This window comes from Oncorhynchus gorbuscha, unplaced genomic scaffold (assembly GCF_021184085.1).
Source record: "Oncorhynchus gorbuscha isolate QuinsamMale2020 ecotype Even-year unplaced genomic scaffold, OgorEven_v1.0 Un_scaffold_3362, whole genome shotgun sequence".
NCBI lineage: Eukaryota > Metazoa > Chordata > Actinopteri > Salmoniformes > Salmonidae > Oncorhynchus > Oncorhynchus gorbuscha.
The window spans coordinates 1-19750 of record NW_025747620.1 but is presented as its reverse complement, the minus strand read 5'-3'; the positions used below and the strand labels follow the sequence as shown (position 1 = coordinate 19750).

Sequence of the window (19750 nt, the reverse complement as noted above, 5' to 3'; positions counted from 1 at the left end):
ACTAGGGCCTGTAGGACCTGCCTTGTTGATAGTGTTGTTAAGAAGGTAGAAACTATGGCCTGTAGGACCTGCCTTGTTGATAGTGTTGTTAAGAAGGTAGAAACTAGGGCCTGTAGGACCTGCCTTGTTGATAGTGTTGTTAAGAAGGTAGAAACTAGGGCCTGTAGGACCTGCCTTGTTGATAGTGTTGTTAAGAAGGTAGAAACTAGGGCCTGTAGGACCTGCCTTGTTGATAGTGTTGTTAAGAAGGTAGAAACTAGGGCCTGTAGGACCTGCCTTGTTGATAGTGTTGTTAAGAAGGTAGAAACTATGGCCTGTAGGACCTGCCTGGTTGATAGTGTTGTGAAGAAGGTAGAAACTAGGGCCTGTAGGACCTGCCTTGTTGATAGTGTTGTTAAGAAGGTAGAAACTAGGACCTGTAGGACCTGCCTGGTTGATAGTGTTGTTAAGAAGGTAGAAACTAGGGCCTGTAGGACCTGCCTTGTTGATAGTGTTGTTAAGAAGGTAGAAACTAGGGCCTGTAGGACCTGCCTGGTTGATAGTGTTGTTAAGAAGGTAGAAACTAGGGCCTGTAGGACCTGCCTTGTTGATAGTGTTGTTAAGAAGGTAGAAACTAGGGCCTGTAGGACCTGCCTTGTTGATAGTGTTGTTAAGAAGGTAGAAACTAGGGCCTGTAGGACCTGCCTTGTTGATAGTGTTGTTAAGAAGGTAGAAACTAGGGCCTGTAGGACCTGCCTTGTTGATAGTGTTGTTAAGAAGGTAGAAACTAGGGCCTGTAGGACCTGCCTTGTTGATAGTGTTGTTAAGAAGGTAGAAACTAGGGCCTGTAGGACCTGCCTTGTTGATAGTGTTGTTAAGAAGGTAGAAACTAGGGCCTGTAGGACCTGCCTTGTTGATAATGTTGTGAAGAAGGTAGAAACTAGGGCCTGTAGGACCTGCCTTGTTGATAGTGTTGTGAAGAAGGTAGAAACTAGGGCCTGTAGGACCTGCCTTGTTGATAGTGTTGTGAAGAAGGTAGAAACTAGGGCCTGTAGGACCTGCCTTGTTGATAGTGTTGTGAAGAAGGTAGAAACTAGGGCCTGTAGGACCTGCCTTGTTGATAGTGTTGTTAAGAAGGTAGAAACTAGGGCCTGTAGGACCTGCCTTGTTGATAGTGTTGTGAAGAAGGTAGAAACTAGGGCCTGTAGGACCTGCCTTGTTGATAAAATTGTATTGATCACATACACATGTTTAGCAGATGTTATTGCGGGTGCAGCGAAATGCATGTGTTTCTAGCTCCCAATAGTGCAGTATCTGACAAGTAATATCTAACAATTTCACAACAATACATACAAATTGAAAGTAAAGGAATGGAATTAAGAATATATACATATTTGGACAAGAAATGTCAGAATCTTAAGAGGAGCTCTTTATTATGGACAGACTTCTCCCCATTTTAGCTACTGTTGTATCATTATGTTTTGACCATGACGCTTTTAGTTTTGGAAATATTTAGGACTAATTTATTCCTTGCCACACATTCTGGACCAAACTGCAGCTCTTTGTTAAGTTTTGCTGTCATTTCTGTCGCTGTAGTAGCTGACGTGCATAGTGTTGAGTCATCCGCATACATAGACACACTGGCTTTACTCAAAGCCAGTAGCAGGTCATTAGTAAAGATTGAAAAAGTAAAGGGCCTAAACAGCTACCCTGGGGAATTCCTGATTCTAACTGGATGATATTTGAGAGGCTTCCATTAAAGAACACCCTCTGTGTTCTGTTGGACAAGTAACTCTTTATCCACATTATAGCAGAGGGTGTAAAGCCATAACACATACGTTTTTCCAGCAGCAGCAGACTAATGTCAAAAGCCGCACTGAAGTCTAACAAAACAACACCTACAATCTTTTTATCATCAATTTTTCCCAGCCAATCATCAGTCATTTGTGTAAGTGTTGTGCTTGTTGAATGTCCTTTCCTATAAGCGTGCTGAAAGTCTGTTGTCAATTTGTTCACTGTGAAATAGCATTGTATCTGGTCAAACAGCATTTTTTCCCAGGAGTTTACTAAGGGTTGGTAACAGGCTGATTGGTCAGCTATTTGAGCCAGTAAAGTGGGCTTTACTTTTCTTGGTTAGCGGAATGATTTTTGCTTCCTCCAGGCCTGAGGGCACACACTTTCTAGTAGGCTTACATTGAAGATGTGGCAAATAGGAGTGGCAATATCGTCTGCTACTATCCTCAGTCATTTCCCATCTAGATTGTCAGACCCCGGTGGCTTGTCATTGTTGATAGACATCAATATTTTTTTCACCTCTTCCACACTCACTTTACGGAATTCAAAAGTCCAATTCTTGTCTTTCATCATTTGGCCAGATATACTTGGATGTGTAGTGTCAGCGTTTGTTGCTGGCATCTCATACCTAAATTTGCTAATGTTACCAATGAAAAATTCCTTAAAGTAGTTGGCGATATCAGTGAGTTTTGTGAAGAATGAGCCATCTGATTCATGATGGAGCCGAGTTTGCCTTTGTTTCACAAATGTTAATTTAAGGTGCTCCAAAGCTTTTTACTATCATTCTTTATATCATTTATTTTTGTTTCATAGTGTAGTTTATTTTTTTATTTAGTTTAGTTACATGATTTCTTAATTTGCAGTACCTTTAGCCAATCAGTTGGGCTGCTAGACTTATGTGCCATACATTTTGCCTCATCCCTCTCAACCATACCATTTTTAAATTCCTCATCAATCCAAGGAGATTTAACAGTTTTTACCATCATTTTCTTAACTGGTGCTTATTAGTAACTGGAATAAGTAGTTTCATATGTGTGTCAAGTACAGCGTCTGGTTGCTCCTCATTACACACTACAGACCAGCAGCGTCTGGTTGCTCCTCATTACACACCACAGACCAGCAGCGTCTGGTTGCTCCTCATTACACACCACAGACCAGCAGCGTCTGGTTGCTCCTCATTATACACCACAGACCAGCAGCGTCTGGTTGCTCCTCATTACACACCACAGACCAGCAGCATCTGGTTGCTCCTCATTACACACCACAGACCAGCAGCGTCTGGTTGCTCCTCATTACACACCACAGACCAGCAGCATCTGGTTGCTCCTCATTACACACCACAGACCAGCAGCATCTGGTTGCTCCTCATTACACACCACAGACCAGCAGCATCTGGTTGCTCCTCATTACACACCACAGACCAGCAGCATCTGGTTGCTCCTCATTACACACCACAGACCAGCAGCGTCTGGTTGCTCCTCATTACACACCACAGACCAGCATCGTCTGGTTGCTCCTCATTACACACTACAGACCAGCAGCGTCTGGTTGCTCCTCATTACACACCACAGACCAGCAGCGTCTGGTTGCTCCTCGTTACACACCACAGAGCAGCAAATATTCTTTACATCACTACGATCATCACTGAATCACTACGAAACTTATTGTGTGAGCTCTTATACACTATATTAGGCCCAGCCTTTGGAACTTTTGTTTTTCCTTAGATATGGCTACTGTATTGGGGATCACTACATCCTATGCATTTGAATACTGCTTTAAAGCAATCCTCCTCCCGTAAATCAATTACTCGACTATTCAAGCAGAAATCTGTTTTTAGCCTCTTCGAGAGACATGCTAAGCCCTGTACTCCCTCTACTTACAGCACTTTGCTTCGCCTCCTAACTATGACCGCAGCACAGCTGTGCTAAAAAAGTTGTTTTGCACGCCCTCTCATGTACAATTGTTTTAGTATTACAGGCTGTAGGGCTGTATAGAGGTGTAGGGCTGTATAGAGGTATAGGGCTGTAGGGCTGTATAGAGGTATAGGGTTGTATAGAGGTATAGGGCTGTAGGGCTGTATAGAGGTATAGGGCTGTATAGAGGTATAGGGCTGTAGGGCTGTATAGAGGTATAGGGCTGTATAGAGGTATAGGGCTGTATAGAGGTGTAGGGCTGTATAGAGGTATAGGGCTGTATAGAGGTATAGGGCTGTAGGGCTGTATAGAGGTATAGGGCTGTAGGGCTGTATAGAGGTATAGGGCTGTATAGAGGTATAGGGCTGTAGGGCTGTAGGGCTGTATAGAGGTATAGGGCTGTAGTGAATAACTTATTGGTGGTTATATAATAACAATCAGTATTATGGGCTGTATAGGGGTATAGTGCTGTATAGGGGTATAGTGCTATATAGGGCTGTATAGTGGTTTGGGGCTGTATGACTGTATAGGGGTTTAGGGGTATAGGGCTGTATAGGGGTTTAGGGCTGTATAGGGGTTTAGGGCTATAGGGGTTTAGGGCTATAGGGCTGTATAGGGGTTTAGGGCTGTATAGGGGTTTAGGGCTATAGGGCTGTATAGGGGTTTAGGGCTGTATAGGGGTTTAGGGCTATAGGGCTGTATAGGGGTTTAGGGCTGTATAGGGGTTTAGGGCTGTATGACTGTATAGGGGTTTAGGGCTATATAGGGGTTTAGGGCTATTTGTAAGTCGCTCTGGATAAGAGCGTCTGCTAAATGACTTAAATGTAAATATAGAGGTTTAGGGCTATATAGGGGTTTAGGGCTATATAGGGGTTTAGGGCTATATAGGGCTGTATGACTGTATAGGGGTATAGGGCTGTATAGGGGTTTAGGGCTGTATAGGGGTTTAGGGCTGTATAGGGGTTTAGGGCTGTATAGGGGTTTAGGGCTATAGGGCTGTATAGGGGTTTAGGGCTGTATGACTGTATAGGGGTTTAGGGCTATATAGGGGTTTAGGGCTATTTGTAAGTCGCTCTGGATAAGAGCGTCTGCTAAATGACTTAAATGTAAATATAGAGGTTTAGGGCTATATAGGGGTTTAGGGCTATATAGGGGTTTAGGGCTATATAGGGCTGTATGACTGTATAGGGGTATAGGGCTGTATAGGGTTTAGGGCTGTATAGGGGTTTAGGGCTGTATAGGGGTTTAGGGCTATAGGGCTGTATAGGGGTTTAGGGCTGTATGACTGTATAGGGATTTAGGGCTATAGGGCTGTATAGGGGTTTAGGGCTATAGGGTTTCCGGCTATAGGGGTTTAGGGCTATAGGTGTTTAGGGCTATAGGGTTTAGGGCTATAGGGGTTTAGGGCTATATAGGGGTTAAGGCTGTATAGGGTTTAGGGCTATAGGGCTGCATAGGGGTTTAGGGCTATAGGGTTTAGGCTATAGGGTTTACGGCTATAGGGGTTTAGGGCTATAGGGGTTTAGGGCTATAGGGGTTTACGGCTATAGGGGTTTAGGGCTATAGGGGTTTAGGGCTATAGGGGTTTAGGGCTATAGGGGTTTAGGGCTATAGGGGTTTAGGGCTATATAGGGGTTAAGGCTGTATAGGGGTTTAGGGCTATAGGGCTGCATAGGGGTTTAGGGCTATAGGGGTTTAGGGTTATAGGGTTTAGGTCTGTATGACTGTATAGGGCTGTATAGGGGTTTAGGGCTATAGGGGTTTAGGGCTGTATGACTGTATAGGGCTGTATAGGGGTTTAGAGCTGTATAGGGGTTTAGGGCTATAGGGCTGTATAGGGGTTTAGGGCTGTATGACTGTATAGGGCTGTATAGGGGTTTAGAGCTGTATAGGGGTTTAGGGCTGTATAGGGGTTTAGGGCTGTATGACTGTATAGGGCTGTGTAGGGGTTTAGAGCTGTATAGGGGTTTAGGGCTATAGGGGTTTATGGCTGTATGACTGTATAGGGGTTTAGAGCTGTATAGGGGTTTAGGGCTGTATATGAGTTTAGAGCTGTATAGGGCTATAGGGCTGTATGACTGTATAGGGCTATATAGGGGTATAAGGCTGTAGGACTGTATTGGGCAGTAGGACTGTATTGAGCTGTATAGGGCTGTATAGGACCGTAGGGCTGTAGAGGGCCGTAGGGCTGTTATAGAACTGTAGGGCTGTATAGGACCGTAGGGCTGTATAGGGCTGTATAGAACCGTAGGGCTGTATAGGGCTGTATAGGACCGTAGGGCTGTATAGGGCCGTAGGGCTGTATTGGACCACAGGTCTGTATAGGGCCGTAGGGCTGTATAGGGCCGTAGGGCTGTATAGGGCCGTAGGGCTGTATAGGGCCGTAGGGCTGTATAGGACCGTAGGGCTGTATAGGGCCGTAGGGCTGTTTAGGACTAAAACAAAATGGCTTTTTGTTTTATAATAAGACCAGGATTGAAACAAATGCACTGTGTGGACATCTCACTGTACTGAACAGTCCAGAGCAGTGGGATGGCCACGGCGACACAGTGTGGTCTGTTTGAATTTCAGCAGTATTAAAGGGATAGTTCATTTGAAATATAAAATACACATTTCTTTCCTTAGCCTGAAAGCAGTATATGGACAAGGAGAGACTGCAATATGTACCAGTATTAACTACCTACAAACATCCTACTGTATGTTACCTGATGTATTTTCTCACATAAAATCATAGGAATTGTTAACTGAGAAATACTCTTTTCAATTTCATCCCTCGCTCCAGATGAACTGCTGGGATATTCCGGAGATTTTGGGAGTGGCGTGGGATGGGAGGATGAGGAAGAGAAGGAGGAGAACGGAGAAGAGGCGGAGGAGGAGGAGGAAGAGGAAGAGGGGGAGGCAGACGACGGAGGATACATCTGGTAGAAACTGAACCCAAACGGAGAACCTGGTCAGGATGGATCCACTGGCCTACAACTACAGGGATGATGGCTGAGGCTTGCGTCCCAAATGGCACCCTATTCCCTATGTAGTGCACTACTTTTGACCAGGTCTCATAGGGACACCCATAGGGGGTCTGTCAAAAGTAGTGCACTATATAGGGAATAGGGTGTCATTGGGGATGCAAGCATCTTTGTCTCCTAACAGCAAAAGATTTGGGGATTTCGGGGCATGGGATTCTGTCTCTATTGTCGTTGATCTGGGGAGTGGGAGGTGTGAGGGGGGGGTACAGTGGTGAGATTGCTAGTTTTTGTCTTAAATATGTGAATTATTGCTTCATTCTTTTCTGTTTTGTAAGCAAGGGAGTGTTCTGTTTCACCGTAGAGAACTATCATCTGATAATCTGGCCATCAAATGTTACTGTCAGAAATGCATCTAGTGTCATACATTTATGTTCCATTGTGAACAATTGCTTGAATATTGAAATCGCAGATCTGCTAAAAATGGAACGGATTGAGACCTGAGACAGTGGAAAAGGGGTCAATATTTACCTGGTTGTGTTGTCAAAATCAGAGATGCTGCGTATATAAATCCTGTAGCTATGATCTATGAAGCAGGACAACGAGACTAGACTACTCTGGTTATAACCCAAATGGTACACTGTTCCCTTTTATAGTGTACAGCTTTTTATCAGGGCCTGTAAAGCTCTGGTCTGAAGTCGTGCACTATACATGGATTAGGGAGCCACTTGGGATGCAAGCCTCTCTTTTAGGAGGTGATTCCACTACTGAGAGAAATTATTATTTTTCTCTTAAACGTTTCTTAGCGAAGCATATTTCTCGGTTCTCTTTTGACGCGAATGTCGTCAAAGTAACGTTGCTCATTGGATCATTTGTGAAAATGACCGTGTTTCGTGCATTATGGGGGTGAATACAGGACTGAGAAACAGGCTTGTTATTCAAGGAAGGCTTTTGTGCTACTTTATTGCTAAAAGGTATAACTGATGTACACGGCTCTCTGCGGTCTATAAACCTTTAAAAAACTATATATATATATCGATTAACATAGACACAAGAACTACTAATATCTCTTATGAAACTGCTTTGGGAACTTTGTTTCTTTTTGTGTTATTTCAACTCAAAACTTGTAGAATGTATATTACTTGTCCCGTCAACCTACACCACCAAGGGTAACATCCCAAATGGCCCTCTATGCCCTATATAGTGCACTACTTTCTATCCAGGGCTCATACAGACTCTCTGGTCCAAAGTAGTGTACTATATAGGGAATGGTATTCCATTTGGAATGCAGACACTACCTTATCCTATGGGAAGTCTGTAAATCACTTCAAAGAATGTGTCAGTCGATGTTCTATTCTCAGTCTTTATTTTGGTGTTTATAAAACAACGTGTATGCTACTTGAAGTTCTGTGTGTATACTTGAAATCTCACCGTTAGATTGTTTTCTACGAGTATATTGTTGCCATTATTATTCCATCACTTCAGTTGTTTTTAGTATATTGCACGTTATAGTGAACATGAATGTACTTCTCCTAGGCTGAGCACTTTACTATTAAAGGCATTGGGCCCCAAAACCTCTTGCATTTTCAGTACTACTTTACAAATAGCATCTCTCCTGCAATTTTTGTAAGATTTGGTAGGTAAAATCTCTGAATCCTTTGTGACGTGACTTCTGTTGAATAGTTAGAAATATAGTGATGTGTACTTGTATGTGATCCACAAAATGACTGACAATGGAGAGTGTAAAAACAAACTCAACATACATGGACAATTAAAGGATCCTTTATTGCCAAGTCCCTGTCACCTAAAATGGACGTTTATGTCAGAGCTGAACGTGGAGACAGGTTTTCATTTCATTGGTCCTAAACTGCCTCCCGACGTCAGAAATGAAACTGCACTCTCAACAGTATCGACCCTAGCTCAGTGGTCGCGACCCTAGCTCAGTGGTCCCGACCCTAGCTCAGTGGTCCCGACCCTAGCTCAGTGGTCCCGACCCTGTTGTCCTTGTGGCGCGACAAGCAGAAGAGGACACCACTGTTGTCCTTGTGACAGACAGAAGAGGACACCACTGTTGTCCTTGTGACAGGCAGAAGAGGACACCACTGTTTTCCTTGTGACAGGCAGAAGAGGACACCACTGTTTTCCTTGTGACAGGCAGAAGAGGACACCACTGTTGTCCTTGTGACAGGCAGAAGAGGACACCACTGTTGTCCTTGTGGACCGAGCGACAGGCAGAAGAGGACACCACTCTGGAAGCAGATCAATAATGTACGCCTACAGGCTCAAAGTGCCATTTGCCACCTTTGTCTGCATCCCAAATGGCCACCCTATTACCTTTATGGTCCACTACTTTTGACCAGGGTCAATAGGGTTCACTTTATAAAGAATAGGGTGCCATTTGGGACTCATTCTCTGAGCTACATCACCAACAATACTCTGATATAAACCTAAAGGAGACCGAGCTACAGCACCAATACTCTGATATAAACCTAAAGGAGACCGAGCTACATCACCAACAATACTCTGATATAAACCTAAAGGAGACTGAGCTACATCACCAACAATACTCTGATATAAACCTAAAGGAGACCGAGCTACAGCACCAACAATACTCTGATATAAACATAAAGGAGACCAAGCTACATCACCAACAATACTCTGATATAAACCTAAAGGAGACCGAGCTACATCACCAACAATACTCTGATATAAACATAAAGGAGACCAAGCTACATCACCAACAATACTCTGATATAAACATAAAGGAGACCAAGCTACATCACCAACAATACTCTGATATAAACCTAAAGGAGACCAAGCTACATCACCAACAATACTCTGATATAAACATAAAGGAGACCGAGCTACATCACCAACAATACTGTGATATAAAACCTAAAGGAGACTGAGCTACATCAACAATACTCTGATAAACCTAAAGGAGACTGAGCTACATCACCAACAATACTCAACAATAATAAAACCTAAAGGAGACTGAGCTACATCACCAACAATACTCAACAATAATAAAACCTAAAGGAGACTGAGCTACATCACCAACAATACTCAACAATAATAAAACCTAAAGGAGACTGAGCTACATCACCAACAATACTCAACAATAATAAAACCTAAAGGAGACTGAGCTACATCACCAACAATACTCAACAATAATAAAACCTAAAGGAGGCTGAGCTACATCAACAACAATACTCAACAATAATAAAACCTAAAGGAGACTGAGCTACATCAACAACAATACTCAACAATAATAAAACCTAAAGGAGGCTGAGCTACATCAACAACAATACTCTGATATAAACCTAAAGGAGGCTGAGCTACATCACCAACAATACTCTGATATAAACCTAAAGGAGGCTGAGCTACATCAACAACAATACTCTGATATAAACCTAAAGGAGGCTGAGCTACATCAACAACAATACTCAACAATAATAAAACCTAAAGGAGGCTGAGCTACATCACCAACAATACTCTGATATAAACCTAAAGGAGGCTGAGCTACATCAACAACAATACTCAACAATAATAAAACCTAAAGGAGGCTGAGCTACATCACCAACAATACTCTGATATAAACCTAAAGGAGGCTGAGCTACATCAACAACAATACTCAACAATAATAAAAACCTAAAGGAGGCTGAGCTACATCACCAACAATACTCTGATATAAACCTAAAGGAGACTGCGCTACATCAACAACAATACTCAACAATAATAAAACCTAAAGGAGGCTGAGCTACATCACCAACAATACTCTGATATAAACCTAAAGGAGACTGAGCTACATCACCAACAATACTCTGATATAAACCTAAAGGAGGCTGAGCTACATCACCAACAATACTCTGATATAAACCTAAAGGAGACTGAGCTACATCACCAACAATACTCAACAATAATAAAACCTAAAGGAGACTGAGCTACATCACCAACAATACTCAACAATAATAAAACCTAAAGGAGACTGAGCTACATCACCAACAATACTCTGATATAAACCTAAAGGAGACTGAGCTACATCACCAACAATACTCAACAATAATAAAACCTAAAGGAGACTGAGCTACATCAACAACAATACTCAACAATAATAAAACCTAAAGGAGGCTGAGCTACATCACCAACAATACTCAACAATAATAAAACATAAAGGAGGCTGAGCTACAGCACCAATACTCTGATATAAACATAAAGGAGACAGAGCTACATCAACAATACTCTGATATAAACCTAAAGGAGAGGGTAGAGATATGCTATGATGCACTCTTTGGAAGTTGCATGATAACAGCCCTGTACCGAAGATTATATTTAGAGTTAATGGCTCAGTTATACAGTATTTGCAAATACTGCTCATCTCAAACATACTTTATTATCACACGTAGATTAGAAGTGTGGATGTGTAGCATTTGCAATTTAATCTTTACAGCCTTAGAACAAAACATGACAAGTGAGGAATGATTGTTAAAAATATTTATGGAATTTCTCACGTTAAAATGATCCGAGTTATCATAAGTACATCCAGTAATAATGTCTATGTGCCAAATGGCAACCTATACTTTATAGTGCACTACATTGGACCAGGGTCAAATAGGGCTTTGGTCAAAAGTAGTGCACTATGTAGGTAATAGGGTGTTATTTGGGATTACAAACCTGCGTGTTTTGTCAGCTCCAGGATAATGAATTGTACAAAGAAAGAGACCATCTCCATTTTACATTATTTACAATGAATACAGAAATGTTAATGGTACTCAATAGTTAAATACTGATATACAGCGTTGGGGGTCAGTTTCATTTCAATTCAGGTAGGAAACGGAAACTCCAATTAAATTGTTCCTCATTAAAAAAGCTTTGAGAATAAATGTGAATATCAGTTTAGTTCCTGAATTGAAATGGAACTGAGCCCAAGGCTGGCTGATATAAAGGCTGTTAATTCCCAGAGATTCAGAGCTACAGACGTACTCTCATATCATTGTACTGATAGTCAAGAAGTACCTGCAGCATTTCAACCATAGATTTGTCTGAATCACAAAGCCAATACTTCACATCATGGACATCATAAATCATTTCAATAAATGACCAACACAGCAGACAGGAAATGTGACAAATAGATCACCAAAAGGCTGAATCAGACTGCCGAAACACTCCCTCTATTTAAACTATAAGGCAGTATTAGCCTACGTGGCTGGAAGTACCGGTTCCCATTAGTTCATTCTGATAATAAATAATAATCAACTAAAATATGTCAGTGATGGCCATTTCAGATTCAAATTAAATTGACATCAAGATAATAAGAAATGTTGCAAATGACAGAGGCTTAGAATGACAAAGAAGATTTACCAGTAGGCCTAGAAATTAGAGGTCAACCGATTAATCGGAATGGGCGATTAATTAGGGCCGATTTCAAGTTTCAGATTTTTATGAAAATCGGTATTTTGGGGCGCCGATTTGCAGATAAAAAAAAAAAACATTTTATAAAATTAATTATACGTTTATTTAACTAGGCAAGTCAGTTAAGAACACATTCTTACTTTCAATGACGGCCTAGAAACGGTGAGTTAACTGCCTTGTTCAGGGGCAGAACGACAGATTCTCACCTGTCAGCTCGGGGGATCCAATCTTGCAACCTTACAGTTAACTAGTCCAACGCAATAACGACCTGCCTTTCTCTCGTTGCACTCCACAATGAGCCTATTACGCGAATGCAGTAAGCCAAGGTAAGTTGCTAGCTAGCATTAAACTTATCTTATAAAAAACAATCAATCACAAGTTAACTACACATGGTTCATGATATTACTAGATATTATCTAGCGTATCCTGTGTTGCATATAATCTGACTGAGCATACAAGCATACAAGTATCTGACTGAGCGGTGGTAGGCATATTTGTGCGTTTTGCCAGCAGCTCTTCATTGTGCGTCAAGCATTGCGCTGTTAATGACTTCAAGCCTATCAACTCCCGAGATTAGGCTGGTGTTACCGATGTGAAAAGGCTAGGTAGTTAGCGCGCACTAATAGCATTTCAAACGTCACTCACTCTGAGCCTTCTAGTAGTTGTTCCCCTTGCTCTGCATGGGTAACGCTGCTTCGAGGGTGGCTGTTGTCGTTGTGTTGCTGGTTCGATCCCAGGGAGGAGCGAGGAGAGGGACGGAAGCTATACTGTTACACTGGCAATTCTAAAGTGCCTATAAGAACATCCAATAGTCAAAGGTGAATGAAATACAAATGGTAGAGAGAGAAATAGTCGTATAAATACTATAAAAACTACAACCTAAAACTTCTTACCTGGGAATATTGAAGACTCATGTTAAAAGGAACCACCAGCTTTCATATGTTCTCATGTTCTGAGCAAGGAACTTAAATGTTAGCTTTCTTACATGGCACATATTGCACTTTTACTTTCTTCTCCAACACTTTGTTTTTGCATTATTTAAACCAAATTGAACATGTTTCATTATTTAGTTGAGGCTAAATTGATTTTATTGATGTATTATATTAAGTCAAAATAATTGTTCATTCAGTATTGTTGTAATTATCATTACTACAAATAAACCAAGAAAAAAAAAAAATCGGCCGATTAATCGGTTTCGCTTTTTGGTCCTCCAATAATCGGTATCGGCACTGAAAAATCATAATCAGTCGACCTCTACTAGAAATATCTGGGACGTGTTCATTTTAGGGCCTGCAACGGAAAACATTTTAAAACATTTTGCAACTGAAAACGAAAATGATTGTTTCCATTGTCCAAGTGCCGTTTCAGTCCATTTTCATCCGTTTGGTGCCTAATGAACACGACCCAGGTCAGCGAACAGGACAGGGCATGGACCAAGAGCCCTATTCAAACTGGTGCCCAGGCTATCTGGTGTTTCCTTGAGTAGTACGTCACTCAAAGCATGCAAGTGGGATTTCTTTTTTAAACCAGCCTTGATCGAATAGGGCCCAAATATCTATTTTTAAACCAGACTTGATTGAAAAAGGACCAATATATGTATTTTTAAACCAGACTTGATTGAAAAGGGACCAATATCTATATTTTTCAACAAAACCTCTGCCAGAGCTGTGTTAGTAGAGTAGCATAGCCTTTTTTGTTAAGATTAGCATTGCAGTGGCCACTGATGGTCATTCCGCTTTATTGCTGCATACCATGGAATGATGGCAATGGCGGTCTCTTGTTGTGGCCTGTTACAATGTACCTGCATATCATGGCACTATAGCCATTCATTCATTAAACTGTAGTAGGACAAACATTACATCACTACTACAACCCCCCCCCAGGTCTATTTTATGTAAACATCCCAAAGTCACTAGCAAAATAGTTTGCATACGTCTTTGGCTGAGTGCATTGAAGGCAATAGCTGCGTGGACAATTACAATTGATCTCACACCCCCGGGACGCGTACCAAATGTCAACCCTATTCCCTATTTAGTGCACTACTTTTGACCAGGGTTGGCACCCTATTCCCTATTTAGTGCACTACTTGTGACCAGGGTGGGGGCATAGAAAGTATGGGTTCTCTGAAGTAGTGCACTATATAGTCAATATGCTGCCATTTGGGATATACACGCCATGTATAGAAACAGAATCAGGTCAAATGGACTCCGCCCCTAAACTTTAGATGACCTTCTATTCGATGCGATTGGAACTTGGGTCTGTTGGGATATTCCTGCTCAGTCTATCTATCCTCTTTCATGTCCTCTTAGTGATAAGAACATCTTATTCTAGGTAGGACTGCTATGTACAAGCATTTGTACCGCCACCATTCACATAAATATCCTTATCATTTATAATCTATTTCATTTAAAAACTACTTGGTCCTTCATGTTTCAGAAATAATTGTAAAAGTTCACAGTATACCTTATAAAGGTTCTACATTGGTACAGGTCATCTTCCGTATACTGTAGCTTGAATTGCAGCTATGATCAAATCTGTTGGGGTAGAACCGGATACTCTAATTTACACGCCAGAGAACGGGGTCGACGTTATACTTAACTAATGGACTTATTAGTATTACACGCAAACCCATCTTGAATCTTGTGACCATGAACCACTTTTAAAAGTTTGCATAGATAGAAACCTTTAAAACGGACCAATTAATGCTGAAATTGACAGATGTACTCAATCAGAAAGCTGATTATTGGGAGCTTCACATCTTTCCACATGGGGGAGGGGAGGGAGGGGGTAGACGATATGGGCCATTTCATTTGATAGCTTATCTTCTTCATTCCCCAGAAAAATGGGAGTCCGTTTAGTAAAGAAGTGCTGCCTAGATGTCAGTCGATGTATTGTGCCAGCCACCTGAAGCCATCTCCATAGCCCTGCTTCTTCAGGACACTGCACATGAAAATCTCCAGAGGTCGTGCCTGCAGCTCCTTCACCGACACGTTACCCTGGAGAAGAACAACAGGAACGAGCTGTTATAAAAGACCAGTCCAGCAACACGTTACCCTGGGGAAGAACAACAGGATCAAGCTGTTATAAAAGACCCCTCCAGCAACACGTTACCCTGGAGAAGAACAACAGGAACGAGCTGTTATAAAAGACCAGTCCAGCAACACGTTACCCTGGAGAAGAACAACAGGATCAAGCTGTTATAAAAGACCCCTCCAGCAACACGTTACCCTGGAGAAGAACAACAGGAACGAGCTGTTATAAAAGACCCCTCCAGCAACACGTTACCCTGGAGGAGAACAACAGGGTCAAGCTGTTATAAAAGACCACTCCAGCAACTTCACCTTTTTTTCTGCTGAAAAACATTATCCCAAGTCTAAATATCGTAATGTACACACTTAAGGTTTTTAAAAAAGAAGAATAAGAATGTTTTACCCACTTGTGCCATACAGTGCATTCAGAAACTATTCAGACCCCTTGACTTTTTCCACATTGTTAGGTTACAGCCTTATTCTAAAATGGATTCAATTATTTGTTTTCTCATCAATCCATCTCTACCTGCACATTCATCTTCTGCCGATCTACCGTTCAGTGTCTAATTGCTATATTATAATTACTTCACCACCATGGCCTATTTATTTCCTTAACTTACCTCATTTGCACTCACTGTATATAGACTTTTGTTTTCTTTTTGTTCTACTGTATTATTGACTGTATGTTTTGTTTTATTCCATGTGTAACTCTGTGTTGTCGTATGTGTCAAATTGCTACGCTTTATCTAGGCCAGGTCACAGTTGCAAATGAGAACTTGTTCTCAACTAGCCTACCTGGTTAAATAAAGGTGTTCTCAACTAGCCTACCTGGTTAAATAAAGGTGTTCTCAACTAGCCTACCTGGTTAAATAAAGGTGTTCTCAACTAGCCTACCTGGTTAAATAAAGGTGTTCTCAACTAGCCTACCTGGTTAAATAAAGGTGTTCTCAACTAGCCTACCTGGTTAAATAAAGGTGTTCTCAACTAGCCTACCTGGTTAAATAAAGGTGTTCTCAACTAGCCTACCTGGTTAAATAAGGTGTTCTCAACTAGCCTACCTGGTTAAATAAAGGTGTTCTCAACTAGCCTACCTGGTTAAATAAAGGTGAAATTAAAAATAAATTTAAAAATACACACAACAATGCATAATAAAGCAAACAACAGGTTAAAACATTTTTGCAAATGTATATAAAAATAATTAATTAAACTTATTTCCATAAGTATTCAGACCCTTTGTTATGAGACTTGAAATTGAGCTCAGGTGCATCCTGTTTCCATTGATCATCCTTGAGATGTTTCAACAACTTGATTGGAGTCCACCTGTGGTAAATTCAATTGATTTGGAAAAGACACACACCTGTCTATATAGGGTCCCACAGTTGACAGTGCATGTCAGAGCAAAAACCAAGCCATGAGGTCGAAGGAATTGTCTGTAGAGCTCCGAGACAGGATTGTGTCGAGGCACAGATCTGGGAAGGGTACCAAAAATGTCTGTAGCATTGAAGGTCCCCAAGAACACAATGGCCACCATCATTCGTAAATGGAAGAAGTTTTGGAACCACCAAGATTCTTCCTAGAGCTGGCCGCCTGGCAAAACTGACCAATCAGGGGAGAAGGGACTTTGTCAGGGAGGTGACCAAGAACCCAATGGTCACTCTGACAGAGCTCCAGAGTTCCTCTGTGGAGATTGGAGAACCTTCCAGAAGGACAACCATCTCTGCAGCACTCCACCAATCAGGTTTTTATGGAAGAGTGGCCCAGAAGGATGCCACTCCTCAGTAAAAGGCACATGACAGCCCGCTTGGGTTTGCCAAAAGGCCCCCTAAAGAGACTGACCATGGGAAACAAAATTCTCTGGTCTAATGAAACCAAGATTGAACTCTTTGGCCTGAATGCCAAGCATCACATCTGGAGGAAATCTAGCACCATCCCAACGGTGAAGCATGGTGGTGGCAGCATCATGTTGTGGGGATGATTTTCAGCGGCAGGAACTGGGTGACTAGTCAGGACCGAGGAAAGATGAACGTAGCAAAGCAGAGAGATCCTTGATGAAAACCTGTTCAGGACCTCAGACTGGGGTCCTTCCAACAGGACAAGATGCTAAACACACAGCCAAGACAACGCATGAGTGGCTTCAGGACAAGTCTCTGAATGTCCTTGAGTGGCCCAGCCAGAGCCCAGACTTGAACACGATCAAACATCTCTGGAGAGACCTGAAAATAACTGTGCAGCCACACTCTCCATCCACCCTGACAGAGCTTGAGAGGATCTTCAGAGAAGAATGGGAGAAACTCCCCAAATACAGGTGTGCCAAGCTTGTAATGTCATATCCAAGAAGAGTGGATGCTGTGATCACTGCTTCAACAAAGTACTGAGTAAAGGGTCTGAATACTTATACTTAAAAATATATATATATTTATGAATTTGGCCAAATTTCTAAAAACCTGTTTTTGCTTTTGTCATTATATTACATTTCATTTACATTTAAGTCATTTAGCAGACGCTCTTATCCAGAGCGACTTACAAATTGGTGCATTCACCTTATGACATCCAGTGGGACAGTCACTTAACAATAGTGCATCTAAAACTTAGGGGGGTGGGGTGAGAGGGATTACTTAACCTATCCTAGGTATTCCTTAAAGAGGTGGGGTTTCAGGTGTCTCCGGAAGGTGGTGATTGACTCCGCTGTCCTGGCGTCGTGAGGGAGTTTGTTCCACCATTGGGGGGCCAGGGCAGCGAACAGTTTTGACTGGGCTGAGCGGGAGCTGTACTTCCTCAGTGGTAGGGAGGCGAGCAGGCCAGAGGTGGATGAACGCAGTGCCCTTGTTTGGGTGTAGGGCCTGATCAGAGCCTGGAGGTACTGAGGTGCCGTTCCCCTCACAGCTCCGTAGGCAAGCACCATGGTCTTGTAGCGGATGCGAGCTTCAACTGGAAGCCAGTGGAGAGAACGGAGGAGCGGGGTGACGTGAGAGAACTTGGGAAGGTTGAACACCAGACGGGCTGCGGCGTTCTGGATGAGTTGAAGGGGTTTAATGGCACAGGCAGGGAGCCCAGCCAACAGCGAGTTGCAGTAATCCAGACGGGAGATGACAAGTGCCTGGATTAGGTATTGTGTGTAGCTTGATAAGGAAAGGCTCAGTGGAAGTGTGGTGATCTGAATACCTTCCGAAGGGCAACTGTACCTGGATAACCTATTGAGATGAAGCTTTTGTTAAGTAAAATCAGGTGATAAATGAGGTGAAAATAGACTGGAGTACCAATAGCATTTTCTACAGCATGTCTAAAGAACATGAATACTGTACCGCACACACACGTCATTCAGACACACACACACACACACACACACACACACACACACACACACACACACACACACACACACACACACACACACACACACACACACACACACACACACACACACACACACACACACACGTTAGTTGTGTTATACACTCATCTGAAATGGACTTTAAAAAAAAAGATAATGACAATAATAATAATAATGATACAATAATAATAATAATTATATAATAATAATGATACAAATTCCACAGGCTACATCTATCTCTATGCTTACCTTTCCAGTGCATTGTCCATCGAGAACTAAGGCCTGCCTCAGTCCCCCTTCACTGATGGCTTCAGGACGGTCTATCTTGTTACCCAGGACCAGCACAGGCACAGAGAGGATGGTCTCATCTGCTAACAGGGCCTGAACACACACACACACACACACACACACACACACACACACACACACACACACACACACACACACACACACACACACACACACACACACACACACACACACACACACACACACACACACACACACACACACGAAAGAGGTTGAGTAATGAGACAGGGGACAGTGAGAATGTTTGTTGTGGGCCCTGGTGTAAACCTGCCTCAACTGGGCTGCCTCAACTGGGCTGCCTCAACTGGGGCTGCCTCAACTGGGCTGCCTCAACTGGGCTGCCTCAACTGGGCTGCCTCAACTGGGGCTGCCTCAACTGGGCTGCCTCAACTGGGCTGCCTCAACTGGGCTGCCTCAACTGGGCCCTGCCCTCAACTGGGCTGCCTCAACTGGGCTGCCTCAACTGGGCTGCCTCAACTGGGGCTGCCTCAACTGGGCTGCCTCAACTGGGCTGCCTCAACTGGGCTGCCTCAACTGGGCTGCCTCAACTGGGCTGCCTCAACTGGGCTGCCTCAACTGGGCTGCCTCAACTGGGCTGCCTCAACTGGGCTGCCTCAACTGGGCTGCCTCAACTGGGCTGCCTCAACTGGGCTGCCTCAACTGGGCTGCCTCAACTGGGCTGCCTCAACTGGGCTGCCTCAACTGGGCTGCCTCAACTGGGCTGCCTCAACTGGGCTGCCTCAACGCGTGGGTTTTGTGTATGCATTTTTCACAATGAATCTTCATAAATTAGACACATTGTGAGCAGTGGAAGTGACTTACATCAAGTTCGATCTTGGATTCTGTAAGGCGGTCGTGGTCGGCACAGTCAACCAGAAAGACAACTCCATTGATAGCCGGCAGGTAGTTCTTCCAAACTCTTCTAGCTGTGAAAGAGACAGAAGATGTAGCACATGAGGTAAAGTGTCAAGATGCTGACCAAACCCTAGAATGACAATGTAATGAGTCCAGATGCTGACCAAC

At 42.8% G+C, this 19750-nt stretch overlaps 2 protein-coding genes across 2 annotated transcripts in view; one reads left to right on the top strand and one right to left on the bottom strand.

Moving 5' to 3' along the window:
* The window catches only part of LOC124027601 (testican-2-like), a gene marked incomplete at its 5' end in the record, with an annotated part of 38045 nt that extends 29818 nt beyond the window's left edge, over positions 1 to 8227 (top strand). Inside the window, one exon of the mRNA XM_046339968.1 lies at positions 6469 to 8227. Within this exon, the coding sequence (XP_046195924.1) occupies positions 6469 to 6611 (143 nt within the window). The remainder of the gene's footprint in view (positions 1 to 6468) is intronic.
* Positions 8228 to 14922: 6695 nt separating this feature from the next.
* On the bottom strand, positions 14923 to 19660 carry LOC124027600 (GTP-binding protein SAR1b-like; the record flags this gene model as incomplete). The annotated part of the gene is made up of 3 exons (XM_046339967.1): positions 14923 to 15054; positions 18668 to 18799; positions 19550 to 19660. Coding segments are annotated over 3 exons (360 nt in total), but the record flags the coding sequence as incomplete, so codon positions are not given.
* Between the last annotated feature and the right edge of the window lie 90 nt (positions 19661 to 19750).